The sequence below is a fragment of the Mytilus edulis genome, chromosome 3 (assembly GCF_963676685.1).
Source record: "Mytilus edulis chromosome 3, xbMytEdul2.2, whole genome shotgun sequence".
Classification (NCBI taxonomy): Eukaryota; Metazoa; Mollusca; class Bivalvia; order Mytilida; family Mytilidae; genus Mytilus; species Mytilus edulis.
Window position 1 is genome coordinate 91,624,343 of NC_092346.1, and position 20,861 is coordinate 91,645,203.

At 31.9% G+C, this 20,861-nt stretch overlaps 1 protein-coding gene across 1 annotated transcript; it reads left to right on the top strand.

Moving 5' to 3' along the window:
• The first annotated feature begins 279 nt into the window (after window positions 1-279).
• Window positions 280-20,833, top strand: LOC139517756 (putative leucine-rich repeat-containing protein DDB_G0290503). The gene is made up of 16 exons (XM_071309135.1): window positions 280-498; window positions 976-1,028; window positions 1,874-2,012; window positions 2,550-2,621; window positions 3,477-3,546; window positions 4,789-4,846; window positions 6,376-6,428; window positions 6,797-6,879; window positions 7,442-7,601; window positions 8,570-8,628; window positions 9,047-9,177; window positions 13,182-13,270; window positions 13,881-13,949; window positions 14,453-14,506; window positions 16,255-16,345; window positions 18,235-20,833. Exons 2-16 carry the CDS (start codon window positions 992-994, stop codon window positions 18,303-18,305), a joined length of 1,236 nt encoding a protein of 411 aa, XP_071165236.1. The 5' UTR covers window positions 280-498; window positions 976-991; the 3' UTR covers window positions 18,306-20,833.
• Window positions 20,834-20,861: the final 28 nt, after the last annotated feature.

Here is a 20,861-nt window from a genome sequence, read left to right on the forward strand (position 1 = left end):
TAATCTCTCTCAATACCTATTGCACAATTTAAATGGACAAATTGTATTGACAATTTTTTATACTGGTCGGACAATAGGTATTACAATAGCACAAAGGTAACTGGATATGGACAGTAATGAGAGCAATTTTTGGATCTGTCAGAAAGCCACTTCCTGTGTTTCAGTACATTAAACTATGAGTGGGGTTTGCTTAGCATGACAACACATACATTCTTGTTAGTATCTGCTTACAAGAAAGTTAATGAATATAGTGATATCTGACACCTCATTTACCAAAGCAGAGCTTTAGTTTTATTTTGAATGAATGAATGAACTTTATTCTGACAAAACTACATGTCATAGTTACAGAGAAAATATATATTTACAATTACATATATGTATATATAAGTATGCACATGTGTGAACAAAACTTACATACTTTTTCTAAAATGATAGTATTGTCTGAATTAAATAAACTATTAAATGTGTATGTATTTGGATTTTTACAGCAGTATTCAGGTAAACATTTCTTTCTCTCTAAATCCAAAGATTTACAAGTCATGATATAATGAAAATCGTCACCGATTTCACTTGAATTGCAGAGATGACAAAGTCTGTCGTTTCGTGACAATCCTCGCCATCTTCTTCAATCTTTACAAAACTTGTTACAGTAATGACTCTACCATGGTCATTTGCTTGATTATAAGGTAAAATATTAAGGTAATAGTATCTTATAGAAACACAATATTACAAATAAGACATCTTTGTATTAATTGAAAAAAAAACATCTGAAGTTTACATATCAAGTTTATGAAGTCAAGTGTTCTTTTTATTGTGGTTTGCATGGAAAGAAAACCAGGTATCTTGTCAGGATTCAATGTTATTAGCTTTTTAAGGATTCAAATTTATTCAGTTTGGTAAATATTTATTGGAAAAATTTTGCTTTGCTAAATGTTTTAATAAAAACTTGTTTAAAATATTTTCATGTATTTCCAGCAAAAAAACCCAAGAAATGCAGCAGTTGGAAGCGAAACATGATGAAATGAAAAGTGAGTGAAATTGTAATTTAAATAAACGCAATATATGGCATTTGTTTAAACACATGACTTATTTCTCATCCTAGTCTATGGTATTTAAGTAAAAGGAAAGGAAAGGAAAAAACAGAACTCTATACTATGTGATCAGTTTTATATATTGTAAACCCAGAAATTTTTGTGAGCATTTATTATTGCAATTGTTGAAAAATTGACACAAATGCGAGATTGATAACTGGGATTTCAGAAAATGCAGAATACAAATAATGCTATGAAAACTTAAAACTGAGTATTTATTTTTGCAAAACCTATTCTGTCATTTTTTAGCAATAATAAAATCATCTCATATTTATACCTTCCTACATAGAAGACACTTTTAACCAAATATATCATTGTCCGTCTATCTGTCTTGTTTTCTCCTTTTAGTCTGTTTATCAGATAAGTTTTTGGTACATCTAAGCTCAAGATGAAATCTGCCATTTTTAAATAGTATCAGGAAGATTGTCAATGAAAACTCTCCTTCTAACCATATTTTAATAGAGCCAAACTTGAAAACATTTCTTCATAATACATTAAGTTTGTAGCATTTGTTTTTTTGATAAAAGGACTTGAGGTTTCCTATGGCAAACTTTCACTTTGTCATTTCTCTATATGAGGAAGTGTGTCAATACACAATCGTGTACAGCTAACATTGGAATTGATTGGTACATACAAAAATTGCTTCAAATCCATGTTATGCATCCAGTGCAAGTTTTTCTCTAGCTTACTAGCTTTGTGCAGCTAAATGTAGATCAGTTGTTTTATGTTCAATTAAATTAGAATGTATTTTACCTATATTGTTTTTAATTTGTGCTTTGTAGATAAAACAACAGATTTGTATCAACAGTTACTTGATGAGAAGAGAGAGAATGCTGATAGAAAGATTGAATTTGCTAAGTTACAGGAAAAAGTTAATCTAATGGAAAATATGGTGGAAGAGAAAACAAATAAAATTACAGAGTAATAACTCCATTGTAAAATGAATTATTTATTACTTATATCCAAGTTGTTTGATTGTGAAACTTATTAGGGCTATCTACCTTTATTTTTTTTTATTACTGTTTGTAGTTTTACAACACTTCTGTTGTATTTATAGGGTTAACTAGCCTTTAAAGAGTTGGTTTTGGAAATTAATAAGTTGCAGTTGAATGTGAAACTTGTTAGGGTTATCTACCTTTCACAAGATCCCTTACTGTTAAAAAAACACTGAGGTTGTGAGTTCAAACCCTGCACGTGGCAGGTGGACTAGACTCCAATCTTAATTGACTAGGATTGTCAATTTTCCTGAAAGTCAGTAATTCTCCCGGCACTCCAGCTTCTTCCACCAATAAAATTCTTACTGCCATGAAATACCACAATAGTGCTCAGTGTGGTGTTAAAAGCCAATCAATAATTTTTTATTCTATTTCAATTGGTGAAAAGATTTTTCAGATATATCTGCATAGTAATCATGTAGTGCTTAAAGATGAGTGCATCAGGACATTTGTTATATTGTAGGCTTATGAAAGACAAAAATGTGCAATTATCTGCAAAAGAAAAGGAGAAATTGTTAGAAAATGCAAATAAAAAGTAAGTTTCTAGTATGATCATTGAATTCATTCCATGTTGCATACTTTCATAGATTTTATTTGTATATATATTAAATGAAATTGTCTAGCATTTTAGAAGTTTGAATAAAAGTAAATATACAGTATATGACAATGAGACAGCAATCTTAAAACAATAAATCTTTAAAAAGACATCCAGGGGCCCATTTTCTGCAGCAATAGACAAATGTTTATGCCAAGAGACTAATATTTTTTAGTTCCAGCTACATCATTTCTTAAGTTCAGAAATGTTTATCACTGATCTTCCATGACTCATAAATTCTAGTTATGAAAAATTAAGATAAATAAACTCATCATAGATTCCTGGATTAAATTTTGTAATTACGCCGGACGCGCGTTTCGTCTACAAAAGACTCATCAGTGACGCTCGAATCCAAAAAAGTTAAAAGGCCAAATAAATTGTAGTCTTAAGACAACCTCTAACTTGAGAAAGGTAAATTAACATGTTGGAGGTTTTAATCACTTTTTTAATACTTCCCCCTTTTAATCAAATACATTCCCTTCTGAACTTTCCCTTTTAATGAACTAATTACAGCAGCACCTGCCTATGGAGTATATCTCCAAGTTGAAATCATATTCCATGGCTTGAATTTTCTATAATGATTTCCTTGATAGAGGGTTGCTGCTTAAAAAGAAGCTATTGCACCAAGGGTTCTTAATGGTAAAGTTGTAGCCATCTTTCCAGAAGTTTTCCTGCCACTCTCATGATTTGATTAGATGTTATGAAATATTTGTGCCACAGATGACAACTGATATTTTTGACATGTTAGAAACTATAATTTTACTTGTATGTATGTGTGTGTGCTTGTTTGTTAAGGATTGAAGAATTAGAGGAAGAAATAAAGGAAATGAAAGCCAGTAAAGATAGAGCAACTAGAAAGATGTCAGTAAGTTCTCTGGCAATTTTGTCTTATGTTTTGGTAATAGATAAATAGATATTTATGTTATTAAAGTGTCACCATTCATTACCGTATCCAGATATATATATATAGAAAATCATAAGAACCTAACATTTAATAAAAGAATGCCAGCCAAAAATGACTGATGAGACGCTATCATTAAAACAGACATCTAATACATACGTTAAATACTTTGTCACAAGTCAATGTTGTCCCTGAAATGTGACATTATATAAAGGAGTACTATGACCTCTGAGAAATGTGACTTACTGTAGAGCTGTTACTTTTACCTAAATGAAATGATTTTATGTAAAGCAGAACTGTGATTGCCCTGAAATATGGTTTAATGTAGAGTAGTTCTGTGATCTCTGTGAAATATGACTTTAAGTGACTGATAAGTCATAATGAAAGAATAGGATTTTTATGCCCCACCTACGATAGTAGAGGGGCATTATGTTTTCTGGTCTGTTCGTCCGTTCGTCCGTCCGTTCGTCTGTTCGTCTGTTCGTCCGTTCGTTCGTCCGTCTGTCCCACTTCAGGTTAAAGTTTTTGGTCAAGGTAGTTTTTGATGAAGTCCAATCAACTTGAAACTTAGTATACATGTGCCCTATGATATGATCTTTCTAATTTAAATGCCAAATTAGAGTTTTGACCCCAATTTTACGGTTCACTGAACATAGATAATGATATTGCTAATTTCAGGTTGAAGTTTTTGGTCAAGGTAGTTTTTGATAAAGTAGAAGTCCAATCAACTTGAAACTTAGTATACATGTTCCCTTTGATAAGATCATTCTAATTTTAATGCCAAATTAGAGAATTTATTCCAATTTCACGGTCCACTAAACATAGAAAATGATAGTGCGAGTGGGGCATCCGTGTACTGTGGACACATTCTTGTTGATTTCTAAAAAGTTGCTGAAAGTATTGGAAAATAATCATAGATCAAAAAGATATTGGCCAATTATTTTTTTTTATTTTTACATTGTTATAATTTATATAATATTGTTGTATGGCATAAGTTATTTATTGTGTAAGTTTAGAAATACAAAAGTCATCCTACTATTTTATGTTTTAAAAGCAAAAGATATTTCAGATACAAGATGGTGATCGTGGAAACACTTCAAAAAGGTTTTTTTTCACATGATAAGATTAATTATTAGGAATGAATTAAATGGCTGAATTCTGAGAATGTTTAGAATTTCAAAGATGGTTTATTTTTTTATCATACAGTGTATTGATGATCAAAACAAGATTTTAAGATTGAAACAGGAAAGAACAAGTAATGGAGGTAATAAAATTAAGAGTTTATGTAAAACAAAATCACCATATAATCCATTCTTATTTTACAATTCCATGGATTTTTTCTATGAAAATTGATATCAGAGTAAAAAATTTAAGTAGAAAATGTATTTTTAGAAATGTTCAGTTTTTCGACATGTACTGCATAAAAATAACTCTTCAAAGATACCAGGCTGATATCTAGTTTAAAAAATGTGTCCGACGACCCCGCCTGTTAACGAACATGCCAACCAACATGCTGCCATGGCTAAAAATAGAACATGGGGGTAAAATGCAGTTTTTGGCTTATATCTCTGAAACTAAAGCATTTAGAGTAAATATGACATAGTAAAAATGTTCATCAGATTGAACCTATCTTCCCTGAAATTTTCAGACCAATCAGACAACCTGTTGTTGGGTTGCTGCCCCTAAATTAGTAATTTTAAGGAGATTTTGCAGTTTTTGGTTATTATCTTAAATATTATTATAGATAGAGATAAACTGTAAACAGCAATAATGTTTAGCAAAGTAAGATCTACAAATACTTCAACACGACCAAAATTGTCAATTGACCCCTTAAGGAGTTATTGCCCTTTAAAGTCAATTTTTTTACAATTTTTCGTTAATTTTTGTAATCTTTTACAAAAATATTTTCCTCTTAAACTACTGAGACAAATTTAACCAAACTTGACCACAATCATCATTAGGATATCTAGTTTACAAAATGTGTCCAATGACCACGCCTTCCAACCAACATGGCCGACATGACTAAAAATATAACATATGGGTAAAATGCAGTTTTCGGCTTATATCTGAAACTAAAGTAAAAGTATAATGGTTGCATTATTTCATGCATCAATTGTAAACAAAAATATCAGGTGAGCGACACAGCTAGGCTCCTTGGAGCCTCTAGTTTTATTTAGATTTGTTGTGTTGATAATATTATATATATAAACAGTTTCACAACTTTTTAGATGATTTATGGAGCTTTTTATATAGTTTGAGCTTCAACTTATTGTTGAAAACCTTACACTGAATAACAGATGTTTTCTGTCTTTTAGAAAGTCCGTTATTAATTCGGAATTTTTGCTATTTTACTCTTTCCTTTACAATTAGTTATTATAAAATATATGTCTTTATCTGGTTGCGCTTCTTCAAGCTTAGTATAACTTTTTTATACTATCTACTGGCTTCCTTTGTATTTTTTAAATCTTATGTTATATGTAACAAATAATTAGCTCACAATCACTACATTTCACAACGTCCTAAGACTTTAGTTCTGTATTGTCATAGCTTTATATGTGAAAATTCTAAGCAGGAATAAATGATTAGTTTTGATTGACATGCTTTTTTTTCAATTAAGGTGTTCATATGAAGGAAAGGATTAAATATACAGTTCATGATAAAAGTAAAATGACTTATGAAAAGAAACTTACCAAGTTTAGTTTCGTTGTTAAGATAGATGTCTTGTAGTCATTTGCATATGAAAAAGTAGAATATGTGTATGAAATAATACACTATTTTCTTTTTGTATTTTAGATGATTCAGATGAAGTTCAACAATTAAAACGAGAAATCTATGTTAAAGATAAGGTAAAGCATATTACTGTATTACCACAATCTTTTGATTATAAATGAAATTGAACTTCAATCTAGTTTTCTGACACTTTCGTATAAATTTTCATTTGCTACTTGATTAAAAACATTACAGCAGTGCCTGTATATGAAGTCAAATTTACAGATAAATCATGTCTGTAAATGACTATTTTTGAAGTTTTGTACAGATTTAAAAATTATAAGATGTTGTAAAAATGCCTAAAAATATACCACAGTAGTAATGAAGAAACATTTAATGTATAAGTTGATATTTCTATAAATAGTGCGTTATCATATTTCAAACCATAAAATTTCATCATGTTTCTTGTTTATATCACTTCTTGCAATTTTTCTATTTCATACAGGATATAGCTCATTTAGAGGATCAGTTTTACACAGAACAAAAAGTAGTTTTAGGTATAATTGGTGGAATCAGAACTGATGTCAAGTGAGTTATGGTATTTTCCCACATTTTAAAGTGTTTATACATCCTTGGCTTTCAACTGTTTTAGTGCTCCTGATGGAGGGTAATCCAAAAAAGCACACAAAATTTATGCCGTATTATTTTCATTCGCAAGCACTTGGTCGAGCACCACTGCTAGTGGATTGTTAGTTTCCAAGAGTATTATCAGCTCAGAAGATAGTGTTTAGGTACTGACATGATTTATAACATATTTATTTAGCTCACCTTGCCTATAGGAACTTCCAGCGCACTAGACATCTTGGTCAACAGACAGTCCTCATCATTCAAGGTTCTAAATATAATATCTAAAGAATTAGACCCACATTAATTTGAGAATTGTCATGAGTTGTATCTAGTATAAGGTTTGCTATAGAATTGTAAAGCTGTTACAGTTACTGTGCAAGATCCTATACTTTTGATGTTTTTGCTGTGCAAGCATATAAACAGATGATGCTATTTATGCTTTAAGGATGTGTAACATAGTAAGATGTCGTTATGCTGCACACATTTGCAATAAAAAAAATCTAAGTATTTTTTTATTTTACAGTATTTTGAGTGAAAAGTTTTACATAGAAGAAGAACATATCAGGGATCCAGATTTCGTTAAATTGACAAAATATATAGACAAGATTTATAACAGTGCTACTGAGGGAAGGCTTGCTATCATAAAGAACACACTACCACCACACTATACAAACTATGACAGGGTAAATTAACCATATTCTAACTAACTAAACAAATAGACATAATATATAATAGTGCTACTGAGGGAAGGCTTGCTATCATAAAGAACACACTACCACCACATTATACAAACTATGACAGGGTAAATTAACCATATTCTAACTTACTAAACATATAGACAAGATAGATAATAGTGCTACTGAGGGAAGGCTTGCTATCATAAAGAACACACTACCACCACATTATACAAACTATGACAGGGTAAATTAACCTTACTCTAACTTACTTAACATATAGACAGAATATATAAGGTACAACTTAGCGTGGGGGTCGGGGAAGGGGGGGAAATTGGCAGACGATACGTATGGGACATTCAAACTCATAAGTCAAAGGAAACTGACAATGACATGGCAAAAAATGAAAGATGACCAAAAGATTTACACAAAACAATGCATACAAAACTAAAGAATAAGCAACACAAACCCACCAAAAACTAGGGGTGATCTCTGGTGCTCTGGGAGGGTTAATGAATATTCCATATGACTGGAATTTCAAAATGGTTGTCGTTTCCATGAAAACAGCAGAAATGTTAAAAAATTGAAAATTCTACCTGTCTTTTTAAAACTTTACAGAAATTTGACCTGTCATGTGAAGATGAGTCATCTAACTAGAATTTTTAAAAATGGCTGCTGTTGCCAGGGAATGACATTCCCTATTGCTTACAATTGCAATTCTAATGATAATACATGTATTATCATCATAGTTATTATTGTTAAAGTGTTCTCTTTTTACATCTAATAAAAAATATTGGGTATACATCCATGACACAAAATTAGTACATGCACAGCAAAAAACACAAAAAGCAAAGGAACAGTGCTTTTATTCATTTTCTTTATCTCAAAGTCACAGTGAGGCCCTCAATCTATTTGAGTAGGAATTTGTTGCAAAAATTGATTTTCTAGATGAGGATTGATTACATTTTTTTTTCTAGGAACTAAAAGTAAGAAAATTAAGAAGATTGTCTAAAGCAACATCAGTACCTCATATGATGTAAGTTGATTTACAAACACACTCATTTATTATTCTTGAAGGTTACAAGAAAAGTGGATATAACTTTTTAAATTAATTTACCGAGAAATGAGAATACATGCAGGAACTTTAGTGGCTACAATATAATGTTGGAAGCTTATCCTGAGGTCAGATTTTTTCAATTATATATTTACACCCTACATGGAAAATTAACTCCCTTTTATTTGATGTTAAATGCGGTACTATGTAAAGTGTACACTGAATTGATGATGGATTCATGTTTTTTAGACAGACATCAATGGTGTCATTGTCCTCATGACATGAACATACCTAACATGAAGTTTTCTGTTATCTACATTTGTTGTTGAATTATCTATACCGGGTAATTTACTTAATGTTCTCCAAACATAAACTTGTACATTATTGACTAATGTTTCAGACCTACAGAGATTAGGACACCACTACCTACTATTGGTGCTGCATTAGGAACATTAGGTAGTAAGACCAGCAATGGAGAAATTACCAGTAAACCAGAAACACCAACACCAACAAGAAAGTTAGATGTTGTTTGTATGTATTAAAATTAAACTTGGGGGAGTGTTGAGCATCTGATAACATGTTAAGCCCCGCCACATTCTGTATGTGCCTGTCCCAAGTCAGGAGCCTATAATTCAGTGGTTGTCGTTTTTCGTTCATTATTTTGTACATAGATTAGGCCGTTAGTTTTCTCGTTTGAATTGTTTTACATTTGTCATTTCGGGGCCTTTTATAGCTGACTATGCGATATGGGCTTTGCTCATTGTTGAAGGCCATACAGTGACCTATAGTTGTTAATTTCTGTGTCATTTGGTCTCTTGTGATGAGTTGTCTCATTGGCAATCATACCACATCTTCTTTTTATATTAGTATATTGATAATTTCTCTTGACTGTAAATTTCATCTCCATATGTTCTTCATACTTTTTTTAATATTGAAATTTCCTCTAAAGACCATACTTTGTCTTTCTACAGAGAGATCAAACTTTGGTGGAAAATCATCCCTATTTCTCCTTCTTTCAAAACTATTTCATTTTAAGTAGACATGTATCTTGTAAAAATTGACAAATAATGGTTAAATCAGAGACAACAGTAGTTAACCAACGTTCAAATGGCATCAATCCATCAAGAAAAATCAAGCATGTCAAAAAAACAAAACTGAGGGAATTGCATGAATTCAGAAAGAGCAGGTAAGAGCAGGTGTGTCATCAGGGTAAGCATCTACTGCTAAGCATGAATCACCTGCCAGGTGTGTTATCAGGATAAGCAACTACTGCTAAACATGAATCACCTGCCAGGTGTGTCATCAGGGTAAGCAACTACTGCTAAGCATGAATCACCTGCCAGGTGTGTTATCAGGGTAAGCATCTACTGCTAAACATGAATCACCTGCCAGGTGTGTTATCAGGATAAGCAACTACTGCTAAGCATGAATCACCTGCCAGGTGTGTCATCAGGATAAGCAACTACTGCTAAGCATGAATCACCTGCCAGGTGTGTCATCAGGGTAAGCATCTACTGCTAAGCATGAATCACCTGCCAGGTGTGTCATCAGGGTAAGCATCTACTGCTAAGCATGAATCACCTGCCAGGTGTGTTATCAGGGTAAGCATCTACTGCTAAGCATGAATCACCTGCCAGGTGTGTTATCAGGATAAGCAACTACTGCTAAGCATGAATCACCTGCCAGGTGTGTTATCAGGATAAGCAACTACTGCTAAGCATGAATCACCTGCCAGGTGTGTCATCAGGATAAGCATCTACTGCTAAGTATGAATCACCTGCCAGGTGTGTCATCAGGGTAAGCAACTACTGCTAAACATGAATCACCTGCCAGGTGTGTCATCAGGGTAAGCATCTACTGCTAAGCATGAATCACCTGCCAGGTGTGTCATCAGGGTAAGCATCTACTGCTAAGCATGAATCACCTGCCAGGTGTGTTATCAGGATAAGCAACTACTGCTAAGCATGAATCACCTGCCAGGTGTGTTATCAGGATAAGCAACTACTGCTAAGCATGAATCACCTGCCAGGTGTGTCATCAGGATAAGCATCTACTGCTAAGCATGAATCACCTGCCAGGTGTGTCATCAGGGTAAGCAACTACTGCTAAGCATGAATCACCTGCCAGGTGTGTCATCAGGGTAAGCATCTACTGCTAAGCATGAATCACCTGCCAGGTGTGTTATCAGGGTAAGCATCTACTGCTAAGCATGAATCATCTACTGCTAAACATGAATCACCTGTCAGGTGTGTCATCAGGATAAGCAACTACTGCTAAACATGAATCACCTGCCAGGTATGTCATCAGGATAAGCAACTACTGCTAAACATGAATCACCTGCCAGGTGTGTCATCAGGATAAGCAACTACTGCTAAGCATGAATCACCTGCCAGGTGTGTTATCAGGGTAAGCATCTACTGCTAAACATGAATCACCTGCCAGGTGTGTTATCAGGGTAAGCAACTACTGCTAAGCATGAATCACCTGCCAGGTGTGTTATCAGGATAAGCATCTACTGCTAAACATGAATCACCTGCCAGGTGTGTTATCAGGGTAAGCATCTACTGCTAAGCATGAATCACTTGCCAGGTGTGTCATCAGGGTAAGCAACTACTGCTAAGCATGAATCACCTGCCAGGTGTGTTATCAGGGTAAGCAACTACTGCTAAGCATGAATCACCTGCCAGGTGTGTCATCAGGGTAAGCATCTACTGCTAAACATGAATCACCTGCCAGGTGTGTCATCAGGGTAAGCATCTACTGCTAAGCATGAATCACCTGCCAGGTGTGTTATCAGGATAAGCATCTACTGCTAAGCATGAATCACCTGCCAGGTGTGTCATCAGGGTAAGCATCTACTGCTAAACATGAATCACCTGCCAGGTGTGTTATCAGGGTAAGCATCTACTGCTAAGCATGAATCACCTGCCAGGTGTGTTATCAGGATAAGCATCTACTGCTAATCATGAATCACCTGCCATAACATGGCAATATCAGGAATAGGGTTCACAGTCTGGTATTTAAAGATCTAAGACCAGGAAATCATGTCACAAATAGATTAAATCACATACACATGGTTTAGATCAACCAATTATTGATGGTGACTGTAAAATTTATACAGTTTGTGTCTATTACTTGATTTATTTAACTTAACTGGGCGGGGTTTAGCCGATTCGCTTATCGTAGACCAGTCCATCTATAGACATGTTTTGGGGTAAACTCATTAACAGTTAACTTTAAAAAAGAAACTGCTGGGCCAAATTTAACATAACTTTGCCACAATCATCACTAGGGTATCTAGTTTAAAAAATATGTCCCATAATCCCGCCTGTAAACCAACATGGCCGACATGGCTAAAAATAGAACATAGGGGTAAAATGCAGTTTTTGGCTTATATCTATGAAAGTAAAGCATTTAGAGCAAATCTGACAAGCGTTAAAAATGTTCATCAGGTTAAGATCTATCTGCCCTGAAATTTTTAGATGAATCAGACAATCCGTTGTTGGGTTGCTGCCCCTGAATTGGTGATTTTAAGGAATTTTTGCAGTTTTTGGTTATTATCTTGAATATTATTATAGATAGAGATAAACTGTAAACAGCAATAATGTTCAGCAAAATAAAATCTACAAATAATTTAGCATGATCCAAATGGTCAATTGACCCTTTAAGGAGGTATTGCCCTTTAAAGTAAATTTTTAACAATTTTTCGATAATTTTTGTAATCTTTTACAAAAGTTTTCTCCTCTGAAACAACTGAGACAAATTTAACCAAACTTGGCCACAATCATCATTAGAGTATCTAGTTTAAAAAAATGTGTCCGATGACCCTGTCTGCAAACCAACATGACAGACATGGCTAAAAATAGAACATGGTGGTAAAATGCAGTTTTTGGCTTATATCTCTGAAACAAAAGCAAAAGTATAACGGTTGCATTGATTTATGCATCAATTGTAAATAAAATATCAGGTGAGCGGCACAGGCTCCTTGGACACTCGCGTTTTTAAATGTATAAATTTTAAACAATTTCATTTTTTTTTCTCTTAGCTTTATTGCAAAACAAACAAAAAACAATTTTGGTCATATCAATATCACTCAGTTCTTTTGTACATGTGTACATGTATATCCATTTGGTGACACTGATAGGTGATTAGAAATCAGTAAAAATAATGTTTACGGGAATCATCCTTATCAGACACATCTTCAAATAGACCGTATGCTAATTAAAACATAAGCTCCGCCCGATCAGTTGAAAAAACATTGGTAATACCTCATAACTCTGTTGGAGCTGTATGAACATTATTTGCCCAATATAGATTTCCATATCTACCAGAAGTGTTGTTTTATTTACTTAATTCAATAATGATGGGGGTTAATTAGCATTTTGATTGTAGAAACACATAATGAAATTGCGTAAGAGTATACTGATGAAGGATTTTTATTCTTTTGTAAGGTCATGGTTTAAATGTTTCCATTTACCAGTTTTTCAGCTTTGAAATATTATTGATCTAGTTGATTCCTTATTATTACATTACAGGTAATAATCCAGTGATAATTAACCCAAGTACAGGTAGAATCAACAGCATGGAATACCTCATGCACTTCGCTCATATGGCACAAAACTTTGTAAGTAGTCACCACAAATGTAAATATCATATAATATAAAAATGCTATTTTATGATTTTAAAATGTTATTTAACTGTACTTTTCAAAGGTTGTATTACTAAATCTAAAGATTATAATAAAAACAAGACAGTTTCCGTCATTGCTGTTTTGCTTTCTGATAATTAACCAAGACAAGCCAATGTTAAGTCTGATTCATTACAGATCCATTTTTCCTTTATGTCGAATTTTTTGTACATTCCAGTTCTTATTTCAGATAGGATATTTCAATAAAATGTTGGAAATAAGCTTACTTTTAATGAAATGAAAACTTCAATAAACATGGTGACTGCAAGTTTAAAAAGAAGTCAACAACTTTAAAAAATGAAGCATGGCATACAAAAATAGTTCATCAAAGAAATTCATGTCAGATATTCCCAAGTATACACTTTTTATATTGTATACAAATTTGAAGAAATCTGACAACGATTTTTGAAGGCAAAAGTTTCAACTGAGGTACCACATAGAGGCGTCAAAAGGTGTCATTATGAAGTAAAGGTGGAGGTATCATTAGAAGTCATTATTGAGGAAAGGAGTGAAAGATCCCTTTAAATTAGAACTCATTCTTTTCCAGGTCCTTGATCATTGGAAAAAATTTAAAGAATATGATACAGATAATGATTTAGCTTTAGATCTTCTGGAGGTAATAATCTGTAGTAGATATGGTTGTCTTGTAAACAAATATCCATAATAATTTGGAATTGAAGAAAACGTAATATACCGATTAGATTTGTAGGATAAAAACATTATACTGTTATATACATTGTTAATAAAAATGTGTGTATCAACTACTAAACAGCTTCTTATAGGATAAGACATAATAAGTTTGATTAACTTGTGTCTTATCCCTATTGCATATTAAAGCAAATAAAATTTATCTAAACTAAAATAAACTTGAGAGAAAATCTCAGCTAGTGTTGCTCTTCATTTCGCTTCTTAGTCACCTTTAAAAGAATTTTATATACTTTCTAACAATTTTTATTTTATTTATTCTATATTTATAAAAACTTTTCAGTGAACTTCAAAGAAATCTTTGATCAATAAAATGTCTAAAAAAAATTGGGATTTTTTTTTATTTAGGTCAGTTTATAAAAAAGAATGATAATATATTTACTCAAATTTATTATTTATATCTTATGATTTCAGGTGACAAAAATTTTGCAAAATATAGGATGCCAGTATACTCCAGATCAAATTGAGGTAATTCACTTATGGTTTGTTCTGTATCACCTCAGCTAATAATACAAATGATATATTTATTTAACAATCACAGTATATATTACCATTGTAATTAACACAAAACATGTTTCATAATAACTTTGAAGATGTGATGTTTGAATGCAAATGAAGATTGTGAGGGTACCCAACTACCACGGTATAATGGTTATGACATCTATAAAACACTTCATAAAAAAATGGATATGAAATAAGCCAAATTCACATTGTATCCCACATTAAATCTTACCTAAAGTGTGATTAAAAATAATCTGCACCTGCCTCAATATTTTCTATATTTTCTGTCAATTAAAATGTTCATTTTTGACCTGAAAGCACTTGTTATATACAATGCTATAATGTCTGCCCCTTTTGGAATAAATATTCTATACCCTATATTCTATATACTGTTAAATTTCTTTCAGTGGAAATAATATTTCAGAATATTTCCTCCATTTGGACAACAAATGTTATACAGGAATTTCTGTTTCATGACAACTTTCATAACAGTTCACTGCTGTTGGAGTTTTAATTCCCCGAGGGTATTACCAGCCCAGTAGTCAGCACTTCTGTGCTGACATGAATTATCATTGATATGGTCATATTTATAAATTAACTGTTAACAAAACTTTTGAATTTTTGAAATACTAAGGCTTTTCTACCTCAGGAATAGATTACCTTAGCTGTATTTGGCAAAACTTTTAGGAATTTTGGTCCTCTATGCTCTTCAACTTCGTACTTTATTTGGCATTTTTAACTGTTTTGGATTCGAGCGTCACTGATGAGTCTTTTGTAGACGAAACGCGTGTCTGGCGTAAATACAAAATTAATCCTGGTATCTATGATGAGTATATTTTCATAGTCTGTTTGATGTTAATTCAAGGATTATTACATGTATGTAAACTGATTCATCAAATATTTTTTTTCTTTTAGTTCAATATGGGTGCACTGCTTGCAAACTTTTTAAATATTATTGTCAAAATATTAAAAATTCTTTTGACATAATGATGAGAGTTGTCTAACTTGAGAGTACCCAAATTTTGCACCTATTTTAACAGTTTTTTCACCGACATTCAAGAAATGGACCGAAGTTTCCAATCTGCTTTTATTTTGTAGACGTATCCTTTTTTACAATATAGTTACACAAATTTAATTTTAAATCCATACTGAAACATAGGAAAATGTGTATGAATCTATGGCTAAATGTTTCAAGATTCTGTAATGAGGAGTACAAAAAAGTACCTAAATTGCACATCCGTAAATATCTAATAACTGATGTTTTGTTTTGTTTTCTTCACTTTTTTTTTTAACAATTTGACAATAGTTCATGCTTGTTATGCATTTTGTATGAAATGGTTGTTTGTGTCATATTCATAATTCTCCTTTTTTAAAAAGACTTCACATGCAACCTTTCCGTAATTTTTTTGACTTGAGACATTATCTGTTGGTATATTGAGAGAATGTTTTGTTTATATTTAAGTATACTTAGCTATGTTGAAAGACGTGTATAATGGCAAACAATTATTTAGTCTATAAGAACACTTATAAGATTTCCTCTGCCTTTTTTGTAAACTGGATGCAATTATGGTACTGTGGCGTTATCTGTTTATTGTAGGATTTGATTAATACGACATAAAATATGGAATTTATGAGTTTATTTCTTCATTTCCATTATTTTCACTTTTTTTTTTTTAATTTTTAGTAATTTTTATAACAGTTTATTCCCTTTACAGGACGCAATAGTAGAAGTTGACAGAGACAATTCACACACACTGGATTTTTTTGAATATTTACAAGTGGTAGATAAAATCACCAAAAAATCAGGTAATAGATCATGTTATAATTATGAGTACTTAGCCTTTTACAGTAAGTTATGTGAAAAAGCCTGTATTTTTACGATAAAGTTTTAGAAAATGAATATTGGTTTTTCCTTATTACTAATTTTTATGAAGGGGAATAACGTGTATCCAATTATGATTTTGTAATTGAATCATTTTATTTTTAAATGACTCTCTTTTAAGAGCTACAAGTATTGTATGTTTACTGTATGCTATTGCAAGTATGGTTTAACAGATAAAATAAAAGCTTAGCATTATTTCCATGGCAAACCATGATAAAAATTGTATAAGAGAGTTGGAGTATACATCACCGGGACAGCAACTCAAAACAATAGACATTTCCAAGTCAACATACAGTCCATCAATGGTGTGTACACTATGACAAACTCATTTTTTGCCTTTTTTTAAGGTCCGACATCAACACGTAATTCTCCCAATAACAAAAATGCGTGAAGATATGACATAAATCAACCTCTTATAATGTTCCTGACTTAGAATAGGCAAATAAACATAAGACAGGAATCGAGTCTTGGAATAACCAAAAGTACTTACAATCAGATCATAAAAACACTTTACTCTATTATATTGACCTCTTAATGTCTTTATAGTTCAATATATAAGCAGTTGCTATCACTTTGAATCTGACATTCTCTTCTGTTTTCTTAAAAACGTTTTTAATTTTTTGTCTTATACTCTGAAACTGAAATAAAAAGTAAAATCACAAAAATAATGAACTCCGAAGAAAATTCAAAACGGAAAGTCATATGTAGAAAATGGTGGATTAAACCCGTTTTTATAGCGCTAAACCTCTCACTTGTACGACAGTCGCATCAATTTCCATTATATTGACAATGATGCGTGAACAAAATGTCATAAATAGGGGTACCAAAACAACACGGATCCCACCAAAACTAGGGGTGGTTTCAGGTGCTCCGGAAGGGGAAGGAGATCCTGCTCCACATGTGACACTCGTCGTGTAGCTCATTTGGTAAAAAGCCGGTAAATAGTCTAATTCTGTAGGGCACATTCGTGAAATAACTTGCCAAACTTTGAGCTAAACTTTGAAGAAAATTTGTATGAAAGTTCTTCTAGAAAAAAATCATTATGTAGTTCTAATTAGAGGCAGTTAATCTTTGTTTCGCATCGGTCAATTTTGAAAAAAAATACAAGGTTGCATTGTTGTCATATAGTTCCATTCAAAACTCTATGGAAAATCACAGTGCTTTAGTGTCCTCCCTCAAACTGCTTGGCAAATAGACATTCGACAAAATGTGTTTGAACTTTAGGAAATATGATGTGTAGACTAATGAGCAACCTTACAACACAAAAGCAGAATACATCTTAACGAATGTCTTCACATAGTCTAAGGCATGTGTCCATACAATACGTCAAGGTCTAAACCACCTATATCATCAACACAAACTTTTCCAATGACATATATTCCATCAACACCCTATGGATATTTACATTCATCCTCTACTCTTAAAATCCAATCTGACAGTAGACATGAGCCTAATTTATGAAAAAAATCTTCTTTTCTTAAACCACATGGCTAACTGTTTTAAACTTTAGGACAACAATGAAACAATGTCATCCACAAAAACTTGTTAGAGTAATTAAAATTTGATTGGTCAGGGATTCGGGCTCATTGGAGCCCTTAGTTAAGTTTTATTATTGTAGAGTAACTATTTCGTTAAATGTATATCTCATGTTCACATGTTCAATTTAAATACTCTGTTGGACTTATTTTGATGAATTTCTAAATCAGAGATACCTTCCAAACAATATTTTTGAGAGTTTGGGACAACTGCATGAATGCTGATTTTTAAAGCTGAAATTGTTTTACTTTGATATAAATTTTGTTTATTTTTGCAGGAAAGGGTAAATTATTTCAATCGGGCCTAAAACAGAACCAGGAGGCATCCAAGGCTTGTGTTATACAGTGACTGAAACATTTAATATTGAAAACCTGATAATTGGTTACAATATCTGATACCAGGAGAGTAGATCTCAAAATATATGTGATAATACATCTGTTTAGTCAAATATCATTATGTTAAACCCAGGTTAAAAAGGAAGTTTACTCACAGTTTTACAGGAGATGAAAAATACTTAGCTCAAGTAAACCAGACAATTTGGAAAATTATATGTTTCACCCAGATAACCACAATCATATGAAACTCAGATAGACTTACTGTATTTTTCTGCTTAACTTAAAAAAACCAATATTTATTTTATCTTATAATGATAAATTCCTATAGACCAGACAATTTGTTTTATCTTACTATGTTAAATTCCAATAAACTAGAAAATCATTTTTGTTAAACATTGACCAGACAGTTTACAATATCTTTATATACATTTTAATAGATCAAATCCCCCCCCCCCCCAAGCAGTGTTTTACTGAGTAAGGTCCTTTGTCTGATTTGTTTACTGAAGTATTCAATGACATTAATGTTAAGGATGTACTAAGGTGAAATTAAAAAAATCTAGAATTTAAAATTGATACTATAAGTCAGAAAAGCATTAGTTAAGGAACAAAATAAGCTAAAAAATAAATTGATAGGTTATGGAGCTCCTTTTCGAGATATTTAATTTTTTTAAAATGGTGGGAAAAGGCTGACTCGGACTTTTACCTTATATTTGCATTGGTATTATTTGGGTCTCAAATTGAAAGAAAAGAAATCTTCTTAAATTTGGTAAATGACCTTTTATGAGCTATTGAAGTCGTATATGAAAAGAAAAATGGGTGTAATGGGGCAAAATACATTTTACAAAAATTCATAAACCTCACTTAAGGTAGTTCGGGGGTATACCGCCATCTTGAATTGTACAATCACAGTACATAATCGGTGTAGTTCTTTGCTCAAATCTGCAAATTTGCACACAGATTTGCAATTTATTGGTAACACTGTTTATTTATATAAAGAAAACTTAGTGATTCATTATCGAAAATGCTTGATCAAATACCAAATTTTTGTGTTTTTAGAATCAATTTTTCAAATAAGCCATTTAAGGGGAGATAATTATTTTAGTACAAAATTTATACTGGACATATAGGGAAATTTTCACAAGTTCGGTGACACCATTTTTTCTTTCTATTTTCTTAAAATATATTATAAAACCTATCTTCTCATATTTTATTTCAAAATTATGTCATATAGATTTCTTTTTATGCACAAAAATGTGTTTTTTCATGAACAATCTAAGCAAATTTTGGCAATTTTGAACGACTCGTACCTTGAAAAATAGCGCGGTGACCCATACTTTTTATTATAAAAAAAAAAAAAGCATAGTAAAATCTTCATTTTGGCAAAGTATTCGAAAATTCTGTCATTTTTTTTCTATACCCCTGAACTACCTTAAGTACATGTAGGACACCCTTAAGGCATTTTGACATGTTAAAATATTGTGAAAAAAAAAACTTACATTATAATTCAAAAATCTTGTGTTGTAACAAGCTATAAATGTATATTTGAGTTGAATCATATTTTTTTTATGATCAGTTCATATCTTTTTACAGCATCAAAGATTTACAGAAATATTTTCTTTCTTTTCCACTTTTGATATTAAATGCCTTGTCCATTACCTTGCTGATCAGTTTTCAACCATTATTAAGTACTGTAAAATCATAAGTACCTTATGGATGTATTGGCATAGAACATACTTCAGCATAAGAATTGTCAAATATTTTGTGAGTGGGGATGCTTCTAAAAAAGTGCCTTCAAAGGCACACACTTATATTAATCACTTCAATAGTCAGTCTAATACGAAATTTTGCACCACTCCAAATTACTCTAGGTACTTTCCTATTTTACTGAGATATGTTGAAATATTTGTTATAGGTCATTTGAAAGATTTGAGTTTTATTTCACCTGGATATACATATGTCTACATACAATTTTAATGATATTTAAGCTACACTTAGTGAGAGATTAATACTATATATGCATCTGTCCTTCAAATTTGGTTTAAAGATATAAAATTTGTTGAACCCACGACTTTTTACTATATTTTAAAGATAAATTTGTGTTCAGGGCCTCGCTTATATTGAATTTTAGTAAAAACTATATAAAAGGGAATAAATATACACATTTTTTTTAAATATTTACTACCTTATTATGTCCCAGTAAGTCCCTTTTTTTGGTCTTTTAGCTTTATAAGAAACACATCTAACTGTTAATAAACTTTTCCGCTTGAAACATGGTAGCATAATGGATGCCAAACATATCCTTACATAAGGTGTACTTTCCATTTGAAACTGACAAAAATAGTATTATTGTTTAAATGTATTTAAGGTCCAGGTAGTTTTCACAGAGTATGTTTTGTTTGAATGTATTTTTGTACCAGGTAGTTTTCATTGGGCATGTTTTTTTTTAATTCATATTGAAATGCTGTAGAAATGTTATTTGTTTTGTTTATATTGTTTAATTTTTTTGCATATATATTTATATTAAAAGATTACAAGATAGAATTTGTATTTCTATGTGATATCATAAATG